Source organism: Pempheris klunzingeri, chromosome 16 (genome assembly GCF_042242105.1).
Source record: "Pempheris klunzingeri isolate RE-2024b chromosome 16, fPemKlu1.hap1, whole genome shotgun sequence".
Taxonomy (NCBI): Eukaryota; Metazoa; Chordata; class Actinopteri; order Acropomatiformes; family Pempheridae; genus Pempheris; species Pempheris klunzingeri.
Genome location: NC_092027.1, coordinates 17,913,565 through 17,932,479, shown reverse-complemented (window position 1 = coordinate 17,932,479; position 18,915 = coordinate 17,913,565). Strand labels below are relative to the sequence as shown.

The following is an 18,915-nucleotide window of genomic DNA, read 5'->3' as shown; positions in this document are numbered from 1 at the left end:
TGTGGAAACTGGATGTGTTGGAGGATTTACAGTATATTTTTAGTGTATGTTACACTAACATATATAATCTACAGAGAAACCAGAGATAGTGTAATTAAAACACTTTCACACATCTTTCTGTCTTTTACCCTTGAGCACCCTCCCACCCTGAAACTGCTGCTAATTGAGCTGGCCTCAGGACAGCAAAAACACAGCTAATGCCAGTGAGGAATATAAGTGGTTGATGGATGAGTCCACATCCACACACACAAACACACAGACACACCCAGCTGAACACTGACGTCAGTGCTTAATTGTTAGAAAACCAGAAGAAGTGTGCATATGTGTGGTGGGTGCAGGGAGGGGGCTCACACCAATAATGACACCATACACTAAACAGCTCACCCATGCTCCCAGCCTCCACCCCACTAAAAGCCAAAGGCAAAGGTGAGAAGAAAGGGTGGCACTTTCCTTCCCCTCACTTCACAGCTACCAGTTATTATGGCCACACACACACACGCTCGGACTTGTAAGCAGGAGTAATTAAACAAGGCTGCAACAATGGCTCTGTATCAGATGGTCAATCTACACAACAGTGTGCACAGTATGATTGCATGGCAATTTTTAGTTCAAACAAATGTATCTTCAGTGTATCTTCGTCGATCCTTGACTGCACCATGCCCTGCACTGATATGTTTTCATATTAAAGGTCCAGTAATTGGAAAGTATGTCCCTATACTCAGATATTGCATCATCAGTTTCATTTCTATCTCGGGTGTCTTCAACCATGTCACCATGGCAAAGGCACTGCCCAACTTCACCCAGTACGTGAACTGTTTCACCAGAGAGGAGAGGACCCTGGACTCTGGACTCACCTGGTGCAATAATTTACCTCTGTGTACTATTATTATTATTATTATCATTATATAGTATAACTCACTCTGAGTTATAACCTCACTCTGAGTGTACATGTTATTGTATATTATTATTGTTGGTAGTAGTGGTAGTAGTAGTATTTATTATTATTATTATTATTATTATTATTATTATTATTATTATTATTATTATTATTATTATTATTATTATATAATACAGCTCCTCACTCTGAATGTACATGTTGTTATATATTATTATTAGTAGTAGTGGTATTATTTGTATCATTTGTATCATCATCATCATCATCATTATTATTATTATTATTATTATTATTATTATTATATATAATACAGCTCCTCACTCTGAGTGTACATGTTGTTTTATATTATTGTTGGTAGTAGTAGTAGTGGTAGTAGTAGTATTAGTATTATATAGTACAACGCCTTACTCTGAATGTACATGTTGTTATGTTATTATTAGTAGTAGTGGTATTATTATTATTATTATTGTTGTTGTTATGGGACTCTGGACTCACCTGGTGCAATAATTTACCTCTGTGTAATAATTTGTAGTAATAATTTTTAATACATACTTTTTATATATTTATATTTTTTACTTTTGTGTTTGAAGTTTATTCTTATTCTTTTGGAGCTGTGTGTAACAAAAAGCAATTTGCCCCTGGGGATTATTAAAGGAATTCTGATTCTGATTCTGATTCTGATTTCTGTGTGTCTAGTGTAAAGACATGGCAAGGACATTTAACACAGTTTAGCACAAAAACTGGGAACAAGGTTAAGCTGTTAGTCTAACTTTGTCAAAAGTTCTGTCGCTAGTGGTGTTGACAAAATAAAAAAAAATTGGACAAAGGGTATGTTAATCTTATGAATTAGTAATAATTAGCTTCATTAGAAACTTGCTAATTTGTAAAGAAGATATCTTGGATGTGTATGTTTTCACTTTTGAAAGAGCGTATCTAGCAGAGGCTAGCTAGTTAGCTCTGGGAATGTGGTGTTTATATATATATAAATTTGTGTGAAAGTGACTGAGCATTTTCACCATATGAAACAGCATTCAGACCACACCTAAGCTAGATATTTACAGAAAATATAACTTAACAGTCACATGTATAAAACTTTAAACATTAGTAGTCTCTGTATGGTACCGTACCTTGCACCACAAGTCGTCCAAGTGCAGTACGTCTCATTCTAGTGCCAGGCCGATTGGCAGCACATACATACACACCAGAGTGCTGCAGGGAAACATCTGAGATCATCAGGTTCCCTGTCCCCAGAACCTGGATACCCTCTACCCCAATAGAGCGTCCATCTGATGCACACACAAAGAAACACAGTGCAATAAAAGTTAAAACATGCTATGATATTAACTATACCTCCTCCTATGATATAAATGATATGGCAGTTATCCAGTGGTACCTAGCCTGCTCCAGGAAACAATAGGCCTTGGGTTTCCTGTGGCAATGCACTCCAAGATGGCTGTCTGATGGACAGTGATAGTCAGGTTTTGCGGTCCTGACAGGATGACTGGCTCCTTGTAGATTCTGGGGGCTCCACCTATAAGGACAAAGAAAGACAAAAAGTGAACATGGATGACATGAGAAAATGAGAAAAATACACAAATAAACTGTGGACTTCTTTTCACTTACTTTTACATTGTAAATTATTTCTGTAGCACTTAAAACACTGTCACACAGCATTTCATAAAGTTACAAGAGTTTCAAAAACACATTCAAAAACAACTATTTATTTTTATGAATTATAGACTACACAGTGATTTATTTATGGAGAAATCATCCTGTTCTTTGACAGGATGCACATGGTGGCTGGAATGGAATGGAATAAAACTAACTGCTGTTCACTCCACAAAGGTCTTTCTTGAAGTACTTGTAAATTAAATGCTACAAGTGTGTTCACCTACCAGTGATGTTGAGTGTGGCCTCATGGCTGTAGCGTGTGTTGGCGATGTTGGTGGCGACACAGCGGAAAACCCCAGCATCCACCTGCCTCACAGCCATCACCTGCAGAATACCCATTGGCAGGAGAGTGTATCTGGACAGGGAGGGTAGGTGAGGGTGGAGGTAAGGCACTGAAAACTATTGTATGCTAAGTATGCTAAACAAATGTGTAAATATATGTACAAAAATAGTATGTCCGGTCTGTTTTAACCATAAATGAAAAGTTACACCCCAAACGGGCACAGAAGGTATTCATGTAAGTTGAAAGTATGTTTACTTTGATGTATAGCATCTAATAAGTGCAGTTTGATGTGTATAGTGCAAATATCAAAGCAAATCATAAACCTACAATAATTGATAACACTTAACAATATAGTACATAAAATTATGGTAGTTTCACACGAACAACAATACTTCAGGAATTGTTTATGAGTAGTTCCTGAAAAACTCGCAGACTGTTCAGTAGACAATGATAAGTTACTGGAGAAGACTGGGAGAAACTATATAATCAATCATCAGGTAATAAAATACACAAATATCTGTGAAGAAACATATTAACCACTTTCTTAAGAAGTGATTCCTGATTACCTATATTTCAGTCACTGAGTGGCAAAAACCTAGTAACTAGTAAATACTCACAAGTTAATTATTAATTACTCTTAATGATGTGTATAAGCATAAGATGGACAGAGTCAAATTGAAAAAAAGTTTGACTTTCACCAAAATTAATGCATAAATCTCTCTCTTTTCCGAATGCATGAAATAATTAGACTAGAAAAGTTCAAATTCATATCACTTATAATGGATTCCAACTGTTACAAGTTTTTGTGGTCAAAAAAGTGAGCTCAGTATGCTCCTTAATATGGCTGGACAATGTGCACAAGCACAATGTCCAGCCATGTAAGGAGCATACTGAGCATACAGGTGGACAGTGGAGATGCTACCTGTTGTCAGTGGTGTTGAGTGGTACTCTGTCTTTCTCCCAGGTGATTCTGGCCTCGGGTACTCCGTTGATCTGGCACTGGAAGCGAGCAACACCGCCTTCATCCACGATCATGGACCCAGGATGGGTGTGAAACTTAGGAAGAGCTAGGGAGCAACCCACACAAAGATCAGCCTTAATGGGGAAATATTAGATGTGGATAATCTTTTTTGAAACATTCAAGGGACAATTCCACACATGAAGTTGCTAGTTTACTACTCTTGGTTACTACTGCCTGTGAAAACAGTTGTATAATGTCGTCTGGGTCTGAGAATGTACCAGATGATGTCAGAAAAAGTCATTTGGGTTTTCCCAGCTTGAATTCAACAGATTTACAATAAAAAGTCTGTCTGATTTTACAGATGTGAGTTCACCAGACAGGGAAGATCTAACAAAAATTGAAAGTTTAGGGTTAAGATGGGTTATGTTCTGCTACTTTGATTTTGAGCATATTTTAAAGATCAACTGCATTTACATAGCGTCTTCCCACCACTCAAGTCACTTTACACAACATGCCATTCACCCATTCATTAATTTGCTGATGCAGAGGTTGCCATGCAAGGTGCCATCAGGATCTAATCTGATGCTCAGTCACACAAACACGTAGAAGTGAATGATACAGCAATTTTGGGGTTCAGTGACATGACCGAGGACACCTCGACATGTAATCCCCTGATCTTCCAATTAGTGGATGACCCACTCTACCTACTGAGCTACAGCTGCCCTGTGAGTCCCCCAACTTTATGGAAGTGCAATATTAAATCAGAATTAGAATATGAAACATGGTTTTATATATCACTATCCAGTTAATATGAATATGTTTGGAAACAAGAGTTTGATGGAAATGATTAGTTTGTTCTATCTCGTGCCACGTTTTCAAACTTGGAGCCATTAAATTACATTTCCTACACCTTTACTTCTCTTTCCTGGTCCTTCCAGCTTTGCTGAAGAGGACAAACATGGAAAGATGTGCCATTAGCATTTTGTTCTGACACCATCTGCTATTGCTATAAACCAGTTATTTTCAAAGAGCAGCCCGTGGGCTAGTGGGCCTCAGAAATTTTTTGTGTGGCCTCTGAACATGACATGAAATACAAACATATTCCAATCATCCATAGTCCATTTCCTTTAACTTTTTGTCAGGTTAAAGGTCTCCACAAGAACAGACAAATTTGTTTGTTTTCCCGAGGTGGCAAGAACAAGAAGAACGTTCGTTCTGGCCAGGACATTTCATACTTCATGACAACATTTCCGCTTTTTACGCATTAACCACACCAACTTCAAATTTCAGGCCAATCACACAATAGTTTTCGGACACACAAGAAAAAAGTTCTGCCCAGATGATGTGTCAAGAACAAGCTGCGAGAACTCCCAAACCAGGGCTGCAAGAAAAGAATGACGTCATTTTTTTCTCACAGCCCTGGGAGAGAGAACAAATTTCTCTGTTCTTGCGGAGTTTGTACAGGCCTTATGAATGACGAGTGTCTCGGAAATCAGGTTCTGTTGTCAATGCTAGTGCTGTTGGCTTAAGTTAGCGATGGCAATTGGGATGGAGCTAGAGAACAAGACAGTTGAGACCAGAAGGGATCAGCACCATAAATCTCACAAGTAAGATTATGTGGGCCTGAGTGGCCCTCAATTAAATGCTGGCTCCCTCAATTGTCACTCAAAACATCAAAACCATTCAGGTGATTGCCAAACTGTTTCCCAGAGAGATGAAGAATAGTTTACTAATTTATGACTCAATTGACATTCTATGCATACAGATTTTCACATCAGTCTTTGTCCATGTGTCCCCAGGGGGGTCAGTAAATTACTACATTAAAGTGTAGTATAGATACGGTGGCCGGGAGGTGCAAAACAATTTTACAATACAAGAAACACTTTTACAAAGCTGGAGACAAATTTACATTTTAGAAAACATTTTTACAAATCAGAAAACAAAATTACATTGCCATAACACATTTACAAGTCCTGAGACAAATTTACATTTGAGAAAACAAATTTACAAGACGTGAAACACTTTTACAAACGCCGAGACAAATTTACAAGTGACGAAACACTTTTACAAGCGGCCGAAACAAATTTACAAGTAACTTTTTCAACCGGAAAGGGAATGTACCGCGTTAATCGGTTTATATGTTCGCCACAAAACGGGCAAAAGACCGCTTGACTGCCGTCCATTATGGGTCGCCATGAACTCCTTATCACTTCCGGTTCTACTCGACAGTTGGTACATTCCCTTTCCGGTTGAAAAAGTTACTTGTAAATTTGTTTCGGCCGCTTGTAAAAGTGTTTTGTCACTTGTAAATTTGTCTCGGCGTTTGTAAAAGTGTTTAACATCTTGTAAATTTGTTTTCTCAAATGTAAATTTGTCTCAGGACTTGTAAATGTGTTATGGCAATGTAATTTTGTTTTCTGATTTGTAAAAATGTTTTCTAAAATGTAAATTTGTCTCCAGCTTTGTAAAAGTGTTTCTCATATTGTAAAATTGTTTTGCACCTCCTGGCCACCATATATAGAGTATCATATATATATGCTAATATTACAATTTGAATTGATGAATTTCATTCCTTATTTCATTCTTTAGTAACTAGTCAGTATTATGTAAGAATTACATAGTGCACAGTTTTGTGTTGGACTAGATTTATTTTAGCTGATGTATGATTAATTTCAATTTATATATAGAAGAGGAGCGGTCTGCAAATGAGAGAGCATCACCATGGCAACTCATCACACTGAAATAAGCCCACCTCTAGCCATAATTCTATACTCGTAAACCCTGGTCTTACTGGACTGAGCAAGGGGGCTACACTCAAGTAGTGCAGATATGCGTATGTTCAACACATGTAGCCATGTACAGAAAAGTACACGCAATGTGATTTATTGGTTTTCCATATTGGGAAGCTGGTGTTTTGGTGAGAGGGTTGTATCTGGGTGGCTGTTCCCTGAGGTGGACTTGCCTAGAATGATACAGAGGTGTTCAACAAGTGAAGCGTCATTTACGGAATGTTTTGACATAAAAAACCTACATGTGGTGACTATCTGTAGGACACCCTCCGCTTCCTGTGCAGATTCAAGGCCCATGGGTTAATCAGGGATATGGATATTATAATGCCTGAGGAAATGGCTGTTTATTTCCCATCTAAATCACTTTAATGAAGGTTATCATTTTATTATCTGTGCTTGGGCAGACATGAGAGCCTTTGTGAAATGACCGCCACTGACTTTTATTACAATAACATCTCATCACCACTTTCATTGCTGGGATCATCTTGCGTGTAGCTAGTCTGACATCGTCGAAAAGTCCCACTGAGCAAGGCACTGAACCTCCAGAACAGGGAGTCTGTATTGCAGCTGCCTCTGCACTGACTGTTCCTCTGAAGACATTCTCAAATAGGCACAACAATATATATGCATGTACATTAACAAGAGAGGAATGTGCAACAAGCTTGTATGAGCTAATGTTTCTCATAAGATCTCTTCTTAAAGCTGACAAATTTGATATTAAAGTCCTATGTGATTGCTTAGAAACGACATTCATAAAACAATTATGCAATAAGCCCCACTGGGTGGTGCCAAGAACAAAGTTATGTAAAATGAAAGGGCATTGTGATCTTTAATATGTCCAATCTAATTTAAATAAAAGTTTAGCTAGTCTGACTGCTGTAATTCATCTTACAAACCATAATAGCTTGTGCTATGTAATTAAGTAAGTTGGTTTGCAGAGGCTACTGACTTTCTAAGATCATTACAGTCAGTAGCTAATTTGTAGCACATTTGTGTGCATGGTGACTCAATATTTCTTTAATCCTGACAATGACCACTAATTACATGACCATTAATTAATGGACAACAAGAAATTACATTGAACTTTAATTTTAAAACTCTCTTGGCATCTCCAGTGACTTACTCAATGTGTTAGTGGTAGTGTGGTAAACTTGTTCTGCTTCGGGGAATAAGATAACCAGTGTCTTTGAGTAATATTCATTCTGTTCCAAAGCCCATTTCATTGTATAGCATAATAAATAAATAGATTGCAACAGTTATGGTCTCTTTTGCACTGTCAAACACTTACATGCTAAAAGGACTTTTGCCTTTCGGCTGACCAGCATCCCATAATGATTTTGGGCTGCACAATCATATTCGCCCATATCTGCATCGCTCCCCTCTCTGCGTTTCTGGAAGCTCTGGATGAGTAGAGTTCCATTTGCCAGCACCTGAACACGCTGACTGATGGGCAAAGGCATTCCGTTTTTACGCCATGTTACCATGATTGGTTCTTCACCCTGCACCCGACAGTCCAGCATGAGTGGGCGTTCCCTCACCGCTATCACATCACTTGGTTCCAGCAGAAACAACAGCTCTGAAGCCAGACAGTCATCTGCAGACAGTAGAAACAGAAACACAAGTTATTAGAGAGAAATGCTGTATGACTACTCATCTGCTTGCTTTAAATTATAATTTGTTAAACAATAGAGGAATATTTGAACTCAAAAATGTAATCAGACCATAACCTTATTAATATCAATTTATTTTGTTAATTAAATCCAATCAAAACATCCTATATATTGTGGAAGTGATAGAAAGCCCAGTAAAAGTTAAGACACACTATCGATATCTCTAAAAAATGAATTTTCCAATTTCAACAAATTGAAGTTCTCATTGAAGTTCTTGGTTTAACATGAAATTAATTTTATGAAGGAAAGAAACATTGGCCTGCAAGAGTGTTTTGTGCAAGAAAATAATGGTGTTATGAATTGCCTGAAAAATTCCCACTCAACACCAAAAACCATTTGATTTGATTGATAGTGCATTGGTTTTGCAGCCTGTGATGCTCTTTCTGAAAATGAGCCACAATTGAATGCTCATAAGTCATCCAGCCAGAGATGGCAACAACAATACTCGAGCTGGGGAAAAGAACACTGGCAAAGGTTGCAGGGGTAAAATTAAAAAGTATTGTGTCTATGCTTCCAACCCACAGTAACAAGTAAAAAATTCTGTCAACCAAAGCACCAAAAGGCACCATCTGCCCCTTCTTATACATCCCCTCCACCCCACCCCCATCTCTTCCCATCCTTTGAGATCCATGTCTGAGGTGATTTTCCCATGCCATGGGATCTCTTGTCCTTGCCCTTTTCCCCTCCCTTCTGTGACCTTGGTGACACTCCCAGTCTTCCCCATTCTCTTTCAGTCTTTTTTGGTGTTAATGTCTTCATATGCAAAGGGATTCAGGGCCTATGCCTATCCCAGCTGTGAAGCAGAAACAATCAGTTGCACTTGAACCTGTACAATGCCTTATCAATGCCACTTTGGATCTGTTCAACCAAACATATCCTTTTCTTCAACACAGCCTTGAACTGTACAACAATATTTATTGTCAAAAGTGTTAATATGTTAATTTTGGAATTGTTTTTAAAACAACAACAACAATTTAACACAATTAATGCTGATGTGTTTTGCTTGCCCTCAGTGATCATCTCAAAGTGTGCTGTGCTTAATCCAATCCTGTGAGTGTATTTCTTCCATAGATAATCCGTGTTTCAGCAATAAAGCCAAAACATTTTTTATGGCCGCTGCATCTGCTCATGTGCTGCCAGGCACCACACCATGGCACCATACCCAGGGATGTAGCAAGTTGGAAAACTATCCACAGATACTTCATAGATTAATAACTCGTAAACAAGCGAGACACACACAAATAATCTCAGATGTAAGTAATTTCAATCTTTATACATTACAGAGTAGTTCCTGTGTGATCGTGATTGACTGTGTGATTCCTTCACTGCAAATACCTTGACTGTATTGGGGTGGAACAGAATTCTCTGAGACATATATCTCAAAACCTGGACAAGTAAAATTAAAACTGGAATCTCCTTAATGTAACTTCCGAAATTTGGTTCAACCAACAATTTTACCACTTACATCCACACATTCATAATAGTTGCTTTCGACTGGCTAGTATTATTAAATGGTATGAAATGAGCTATCGTGACAGTTTTTTTTGACTACATTGTTCAAATATATTTTTGTCTGGCATGCGCAGGCTGATGACTCCTTGTTGATAAGGTAGTTGATGAAATGGCTTTGAAGTTTTATAAATTGTCACTTGGTGACAATCTATAGCCTTATTGATGTTTATCCCTGGTTGTATAATACAGTATATATACTCACATCCTTAACATAGAGCACAGCTGTTCCCCCTCATGTTCTCTGTGATTGGCTTCACTAATGTGTCACTTCAAGAAATGAGCATCTGCTCATCTTCTAACATCTTCTAGATATTACTTATCTTCTAGATATTACACCCAGCAAATGCAACCAAGACTTTGGGACTACTGGTTAGCTGCATCTCAACAGGCTGATAGAACCCTGCAACCATGAGGCTTCCATCCCTCAGGCCTGGTAATGAAATTCAAGGCTCCCTGTGGGGTGGGGCTTGGTTTTGGGGACTTGCATCACATTCTGTAGCCATGGTTATTGAACACATGGTGCTGCAACCAGTGAGGCCTTAAAGGCCAGTATTGACCTCTGATTCAGTTAGAATGTGAATGTGATGGAGGGGGTAGAGCAGCAGTTACGATAAGTCCTGGGTACATAAACAAGGTTGTCAAAGGTGTCAAAACTCTTTGGTTCAAAAAACATTAAACGTTACATTTCCTGCCTAAGCCTTAGTTATGACCAAATACCTGATATAAACACAACTCAATGTATAAGACAATGTTATGCAAAGAGAAGGCAACTTCAGGTAAAATAATTTCAGGTAATGTGAATTACTATCAAATATGTAATCTAGCGTCAAAGAGCACAATGGAACAAAGTGTTACAGAATGTTTGCTCAGTTTGCTCAGCCATATTCCATTGCATATAATCATTTCAATCTAACAATACTTGAAGACTTCTCTACACTAAGCCCCTAAGAAATGCGCCAAGCTTTGACATAATGGTCAAACTGTATGGTTACAAAAATGGCGCCCTTCAGATGATGCCATTCTACCAAAAAAATACTTTTTACCATTATTTTTTGAGTGTCACAACCCTCACAAAATGACTTGTCTCACTATCATAATTTCATCCTTTCATCTTGATAACATTTGGAAAGTCTAGAGGAGCAACACAATTAAATCATTTTATCCCTACTCAAGTTAGGAGAGCTAACCAGAAATTAGCTGGCTTGGCCAGCCCAAGATGTTAGTGTGCATGCTCTAGGGTCCCTACAATGTGGAAGCATGTATATCCATGTGCGGAAAATCTGGGTAATTTTGTACCCAGTTTGTACCCAGGAAGTTCACCTTTTTTGCTTAATCACTGAGCAACTTTCATAGATATGAACGGGGCCCACCTCCATCGCTGTATCCAGTTCACTTAATACACTCGTGGTCTACACATCCTCATCCAGGAAAAAAGAACTGGTCAGTGCTGCTGCAGGATTTGGTTTAAGTAAAAATTGTAATGCTTGTTTGTTAAGAGGATCTAAATTGGCAAGCAACTGGGTTGTACTGTCATATGCTATCCTAGGACTCGGTAAGGTGCTAACCTTGTGAGGGACCTGGACTGGCAAGATTACCACCATGCACAAGTGCATCTTGGCAGGGTCCAAGTTATGGGTTTGTGGCTGAACCACTGCAGTTTGGACTAATCAGATGTGATTAGTCACAATAAATGCTGATTAGCATTCAGGCATTCAGGCGTGACAACGGTGAATAGCAATTTTGAGCTACCATGAGTTTTGTGCCTTGACACATTGACATGGGATCATTTCCTTGTCATTTCCAAATTGAAGCCTCAAATCCAGTGAGCCTCTCTGCATCAAGATAGAAAAATGATAATAAAAGTGTGTCAAGACTAGAAAATGTTAGATAACAACCTTTAAAGATCCAGACTGAAGGAATTAGGTGTGGGCAACTCTATGCAAGTTCCAACTAGATGGTGTTATTAAGTGCATAGCATTAGAGATTGGACTGTTTTCAATATAGGTATAGAGCTATAATGTGATTTTTTTTTCAAGGGAGGAGGTTGTCCAGCAACCCCCACCCTATCGGTCTGTGCTTGTAACCCCAAGCCCCTCTGGGGTCATGAGAGAGTCAGAGGTAAGAAGGATTGATGTGTAGATGAGGGTGGGCGGGCATGTGTAGATGAGGATTGGGGGTGGGGAGGTGGGGAACAGCTTGTGTCCAGCCTGAGCCACTCTACCAGCACTACACGCCTATTGTTTAGCAAGACTGCTGCCCCTGAACTTCCCAGATTTGTGTCCACCCCCATGAAAAAGGGACAGAGAAAGAGAAAGTGGCATTAACCACATATACAAATCATTTCATCAATTTCTTTTCCTTTATCATTATAATTACAGTGACACCGAGAATTATTTCTAATCAACCCTTTGCAAAGATTAAGGTTACGGGTGGGAATATGCCTTAAGTGTTAGAGTATGATTAGATCCTCACATTTGGTTTTCTGCACATATCTACAGATATACTGGCAAAGGTGATTACTGATTTGATTACTAACAAATGAGAACACATTAAAAGTTGCAACATTTGCAATACAATATATGTTCTGTTTCCTTTTTTCATTTTCCTGCGAACCTCAATCCTTCCTCTATTATATCTATTTCAGGGAGAGAGCATTTTAAACAATTAGTGTGCGGTTGAAGGTCTGAGCTAGAAGATGGGAATGACTGGCCAGGCATCAAACCCTTCCTTCCCAATGGGATTAAAACTCTCCTTGCTCAGAGATGGCGAGTCCTGTTGGCTCTGTTACACAACTGCTTGGAGTTGCAGTAGAGAGTCTTCTTACACCTTTTGTTACAACCAACTGATTACATTTTTGAGCCAAATGCCCACGAGTCATATGTCAAGTTCAATATCTAAACACTGACTGTTTCTGATAAATGAATGTTGATAAAACATGCTTGCGTCCATGACTCAAAGTGCTGTTTAAACAAATAAGTGACATACTTTTACGACAGCTTGTACTACAAAAGGTTATTTCTTTATTCGACAACTAAATTAAATTTTTACAAAATGTTTATACCAATACAATGACACTAAGAATTAGTGTCACTAAAAATTTTGTCTGGGGTGAGGTTTGTCTTTTTACAGCAATATATCTCCTTCCTGACCTATTAAAAACATACTTAACCATGCAAACTGATATGGGTTCCATGGGAACTGGGGCCCAGGACATCCCATCTGCATTTTGAGGTTGATTTCTAATGGTCAGTGCAGATTTAAAATGCCTGACCAAAGACTGTGTCCTCACCAGCCAGGTATATCAAAAATCAATAATCTCTAATATAATAAGAAGCCTCTTTGTTGTTCAGTTTTAATCAGAGACTTGCCAGCTGACATAATGGACTCAGTAACTCTTTTTACTACTAAACTACTTACTACTATAACTCTCCTTAAAAACAATTGAACTGCTACTGCAAGATCAGTGACAGCACTACTAGACAAATAAGACTATAACATAGTAGAACAATAGTAATAACAAGTGAACAAGAGATCATTCTTTGTTAAAAGGTTCTGTGCCATTGCTATGCATCTTAAAGGAATGAATTTACCAGTTGTAATTCAAAATTACAACTTTACAAAATTACAACTTGTAATTCAAAATTACAACTTGGAAGGGATCTTTTCATGGCCAGAAGGAAGAGATGGTATGATTACAGCAAGCAAAACGTGTTTCAATGTTTATACATCCCTTGATGTGTGTGTGAACAAGTCCAACCACAAAGAAACTTTAAGACATACTCCATTAGCCAGCTCCATGCTTTTCATAAGCAGCACCATGTTTCACAGTTGTACAGTTTTAAACAACCACTGCTGAAGCTTTGTAGTAATTATGTGCCCTTCTAAAAAGTCGAGTTCAACCCATCTAATTGTCATTAGATGCTGGTCTTTGATGGTCAAAGATTTGATGTTGATTAGTGATCATAGACCATGCTTTCTAATCAGCTTGTTAACCAGCTGGAAATTTTCTGGTCATGATTATACTAATTCAACTTATACCTACTTGTGAAGTCGATGACCAACTATAGATTTATATGAAGCATATTTATCCTGTCTAGCCCAACTGTCTATCAGCAGAAGCTGCAAAGTCATGTTTCTACTGTTAAACACTCAGTGTTTAACAGTAGAAACATGGACATTTGGATTCTAAGGTTCTGTCTGGCCAGATTTGAGGCATTAAGGATTTCACAAACCAACTGCTGAATCCATAATGAAAGAGGTTAAATAGACTAATGCAATTGTTGCATTAAAATTCACAAAGCAGTGTGTGCTTGTTTGCAACTCAAATAATCAGGTCAGTGTTATAATCATACACTTACATGGTTCAAATCATGTTAGCATTAAACTTATCTCTCCACAGATTGAGACATTTGCTTCTTTTCTGTCACTCTGCAGCTTGCACAGCCTGGCCACCACGGGCCCTTTGTGTCCCTGTTGTAGATTAAACCAAAGGGTGTTCCTGCTGACCATTGTGGACACTGTGTGAGACTGAGGGAGACCTGAAAGGGGAGGTTTGTCGCGGACATGGTCATGGGCAGCAGTAGAGGGATTACCCTTTTTACGCATATCATTAATAAGGTCTGAGCGCAGACTGGGGGCAGTGTTTTGGAGACGATGGTGTGAGGGTCAGGTCACTGAGGGCTGAGGACCTGGGGGTTGGGGAGAGGGGGTGGATGGCTATTATGTCTATGGCCCTCCACTCCATAGAGTGCTCCTCTGACCAGGATGACCAAGAGCCCTACCCACTCCTAAAGGTCAGAGGACACTGACTCTAATCCCTTACCGAGGTCTGAGCTAAAGACAGCCTCATATGAAGTCTTGCACTGCTCAATTTTATGAATCTGTGACTAAATTAGTTCTGGGTACAGAAATTAATTCTGTCTATAGAAAGGGTGTCCCCAAAAAGTATACTATATGCCCTGATTCAAACATTTAGATCAAGTTAAACTCCAGTTCAAATCTCCCAAAAAGCATGATGAATGGACATTGATTTTTAGGATTTATTCGAAGTAGGCCCTTGCCCTGAAACCCCAGAATTAATTTCCATTCAATAGAATTCTGCTTTCACTGTTTTGGTGGGAGGAAAGTGACACAATGGCCATTAAATTTGCAAAATGCTCTCAAAGAAGATATTAAAAAATTTCAACATAACATCTTTATATAGTCTATAAGGTATATTTTCATTTACAAAAACTTCCAGTCATCTGTACTGTGTGGAACTGATCATTCAATACCTGGATTACTAAATAAAGACAGAGCAGAAGCCTGTTTCTCCAATACAGTTGTACCATTGGTACAATACAGATATACCAATGCTGGTAGAACATAGATCTTGTGAAACAAGTTTTCCAGGAAACAACTGTATCTTTAACAGGGAAGCTAGTAAGATGATGTTTATCAAGTTCTGGATATAAACCGGACTTAGGTGCCAAACATTTAGCTTTTAATTTACTGACACTCAAAGCAGTAACAAAACAGTACGAGCTGTAGCAGTATCTTCTGCTCTATGCACTTTGTGAAGTTCTCCAGTTTTCATCCTGCACACTTCAACAGCTGAAACAAGCTACAGTTTTGCATATAAAAGGTAAATTGTACTCACTCAAACAGAAAAAAGCTGCCATGCAGATGAGAAAGATTCTTGGTTGCATATTGGTTTTCCTCACTCCAACCTCCTTGACTTTAAAGCTTCTTACCCTTAAAACCCTAAAAAAAATCAAATACATAAAAAAAGAAAGTAATCCAAATGGAAAAGCTTCTTATTCTGTATCCCCTCCCTATGTAAATTCTTTGGTGATTTTTTTTTGTTTTGTTTTTATCAAAGCATTGGTATTCTTTTTATTCCCTGGTCCAGTGTTTGGCCCATGGAAGGCTGCTGGTAATGTCGAAAGCTACTCTGACAATAGCGCAAGGAAGACACCTCAGTCTGGACAGAGCTCATTAGTCATTCAGCCTCATTGTTGTCAGTGAATGGACACTGATAATGCAGCTTTCATCAGCCACTCCACGTTGGTCTCCTATGAACCAATCGCAGACCTGGGGTGACAGAGACATGGCGGCTCAGCCTAGGAGGCATGATTGATATTCATTTAAACAGAGGGCTACTGGCCAGCCGCTCTTCCTCACCCCTTCCTGATGGGCCAGCTGTGGCCTGAACTGGACACAGTGCTCCCAGACAGGCTGAAGGAGCACACTATGACTCTAAGCAGATTTTATTAAAGACATGATGTTTTCAAGTAGATTCAAGATTCAAAGTGTTTATTATCATGTGCACAGTAAGGAAACATGTTTCCCTGTACAATTAAATTCTTTCATTGCTGTCTGCAATGAATGCCAAACAATTATATAAATAGTTAAAAGATGAAAATAAATGAAAAGGCAATTCAGAAGACAGCATGTGAAAAAATAAATATAATAGAAATATGAACAGTGTAAAAATGAGTAGTGCAAAGAGTGTGCAATTACACATGTGCAAATTGGAATGTGTAAACATCTGAGGTAGTCTGTGGTTGACTCCTGTTAGCTGTTTAGGAGTGGCAGTGGGAAAGAAAGAGTTCTTTAGTGTTGAGGTCCTACATTTCATACTTCTGTACCTCCGGCCTGAGCTTTCTTAACCAGCTGTGTGGTGTTGAGTGTCCAAGTGAGGTCCTCACTGTTGTGGGTATTTGTAGCTGCTCACCCTTTCCACTTCAAGCTCCCGGATGCCAGTAATGCGTCCTATCACAGTGGTGTCGTCCGCAAACTTCAGGATGATGTTGTCCTTATGGGAGGTGAACAGGGTGTAGAGGATGGGGCTGAGGACACATCCCCGTGGATTGCCAATATTTGGGATAATGCTGGCTGAAGTCCTGTTACCAATCCTGACCGACTGTGGCCTGCTAGTCAGAAAGTCTATGCAGGCATTATAAGAGAGGAAAACATTCTGAATTCATATGAAGTACTTGTTGTAAAAAAACTTTCAGTTTGGGAAGTCTGTTCAGAAGTCAGGGTAGTGGATAGGTCTATAGGTGGATATTCTTGCCCAGCTGATCTGGTTTAGAAGATACTTTTGTGTCCTGTGACAGACCTGCAATTACAGTTGCTTATTATCTCTTAGTTATAGTGTCACTGTGTCAATAGTGTCATTGTTATCTTTGTAAGAATATCTGGAATATGCTTCAATAGTTTTTGTTGCAATTTTGGCACATTACAATTGCAAAAATTAAATTAAAGTAATTCCAGCAATGCAATGCAAAACTCTACATATTCATTATACATACCTGTAGGGGAAAGCTACAGATATAGACATACAACAGTGCCAGTAAGCCCTGTTTTCTGCTAGGCCACAAGTTTCCATCCACATCACCCCTTGTGTCTTTTCTTGCAATACACCTGGGAAAGAATCTTTGAGCATGACTGATTCATCCTTTGTAAGCTCCTGCAAATATGTCCAGATATAGTATAGTATAGTCCAGTTTAGTATGCACCTTACTGTAGAAACTGGAACATCAGTGCCTTCTTCCATCAAGAAAATGTTAAATGAAAATTATTTCATTGATAAAAATTACGTTGCATCCTCATTCACCCATTCCTACTGTATTCATTCATACAGGAGGAATCTAAGTTGGAGGAGACTATTCTTTCACACACATTCACACACTGAAGGAGCAAGTTGGGGTTCAGTGTCTTGCTTAAGGAAACTCTGACATGCTGACTTACCACCGACCTTCCAGTGGATGGTCGACCCACTCTACCTCTGAGGCACAGCCACCTTGCTGCAGGTCTTGCAGCACTCAAGGGTTTTTGGGGTTCTTCTGTCATCTAGTGGCAGCCATTGATAGCTTCGTCCTCCTGCCACGACCAGGGAGTGTTGCCAGTGTTTCTTTAAAAATCAAATCAAATCAACTTTATTGGCCAAGTTTGAATAGGCAAACAAGGAATATGACTCAGTAATGCTTGACTCTCTGTACAGTGAGGAAGTAAAGTAGAGAATACAGGACAGTATAAACAATATATAACTCTTTAACAACAGCGGTACACTCGTAAGAAAATGCTGTAAATTTACGGTGAAATTTCAACAGTAAGATCCTGTTATGTTTAAATACAGGGTTACCCTGTATAATAACAGTTTATAACATTATTTTACTGTATTATAACTTCAAGAAAAGAAAACAGTAATTTCTTGGATTTTTTGCAATGCATTTTGGGAACAAGAAGGTGAGAGAGGAGGAGACACGTTGGAGAGTGGAGTTTGAAGCCAAATTGTTATCTAGTTCCATCACCACAACAAACAGGTGAGTTTCTTACTGCTTTGCTAATTAGAATAGGCAAAAACCATCACTTACTTAAGTTGGAGTCATTTGTAAGATTAGCATTAGCTAGGCACACCGTGAGTAAATTCTTTGCTAGCTAACTAGCTAGCGTGATCTTAACAGTTGCTAAAGGGGAAAACTCCACAAAACATTTTCTTGTAATTTCAAATGTTGGTAGGGGTTGTTATATGGGTATGCAATGCCTTGAGACATATTAATATTGGTTCAATTCATACCCTGGCTGGGTTTAGTAAATCAACTGCAATATGGAATATCAAGAACATTAAACACATGTATAAAATTACAGTAAATGTTGTTCAACACCAACTCTGAACATGCACTCTTGTTTTTCAGGCGGTTCATTGGGATCAACCCTGAGCGGGGCACAAAGGCTTCAGGGGGCAAAGGAAAAGGCAAGAAGAGAGCTTCTCCCTCCTTCAGCCCTCCGGTCTCAAGTCTCCTGAAGAGACTGATGGATTTTGAGTGGGACTTCATATAGTCAGTTACACACATACACACATAGACATGCACACACACGCGCAGACACACAGACACACACGTAGTTGCTGCTGTTCTCAGTTCTCAAGCAACTTTTTTGTTTTGTTATTTTAGTGTTTTAAGAAGAATTTAAGTTTTAAGTTATTCTCTATGTTATGAGAAAGTGTGTTAATCCTAAGAGCCACCAAACTCTTTTTGTTTAACCTTAAAAAGGTGACCTTTTTGCACAAGGTTTTGGCAAGGTAGTGCAATACTTGTTCTTGTTCTTGTTGATACTTTGTTCAATTTCAATAAAGAGACATGGTTTGA

General features: G+C 38.8%; 1 protein-coding gene across 1 annotated transcript in view; it reads right to left on the bottom strand.

The window, feature by feature from the left end:
- LOC139215676 (immunoglobulin superfamily DCC subclass member 3) overlaps window positions 1–16,676 on the bottom strand; it is a 30,084-nt gene extending 13,408 nt beyond the window's left edge. Inside the window, exons 1-6 of the mRNA XM_070846707.1 lie at window positions 16,497–16,676; window positions 7,888–8,193; window positions 3,772–3,916; window positions 2,791–2,921; window positions 2,289–2,426; window positions 2,023–2,181 (exon numbers count right to left, since the gene is read on the bottom strand). Coding sequence (XP_070702808.1) covers window positions 2,023–2,181; window positions 2,289–2,426; window positions 2,791–2,921; window positions 3,772–3,916; window positions 7,888–8,119 — 805 coding nt within the window. The 5' untranslated portion in view covers window positions 8,120–8,193; window positions 16,497–16,676. The remainder of the gene's footprint in view (window positions 1–2,022; window positions 2,182–2,288; window positions 2,427–2,790; window positions 2,922–3,771; window positions 3,917–7,887; window positions 8,194–16,496) is intronic.
- Window positions 16,677–18,915: the final 2,239 nt, after the last annotated feature.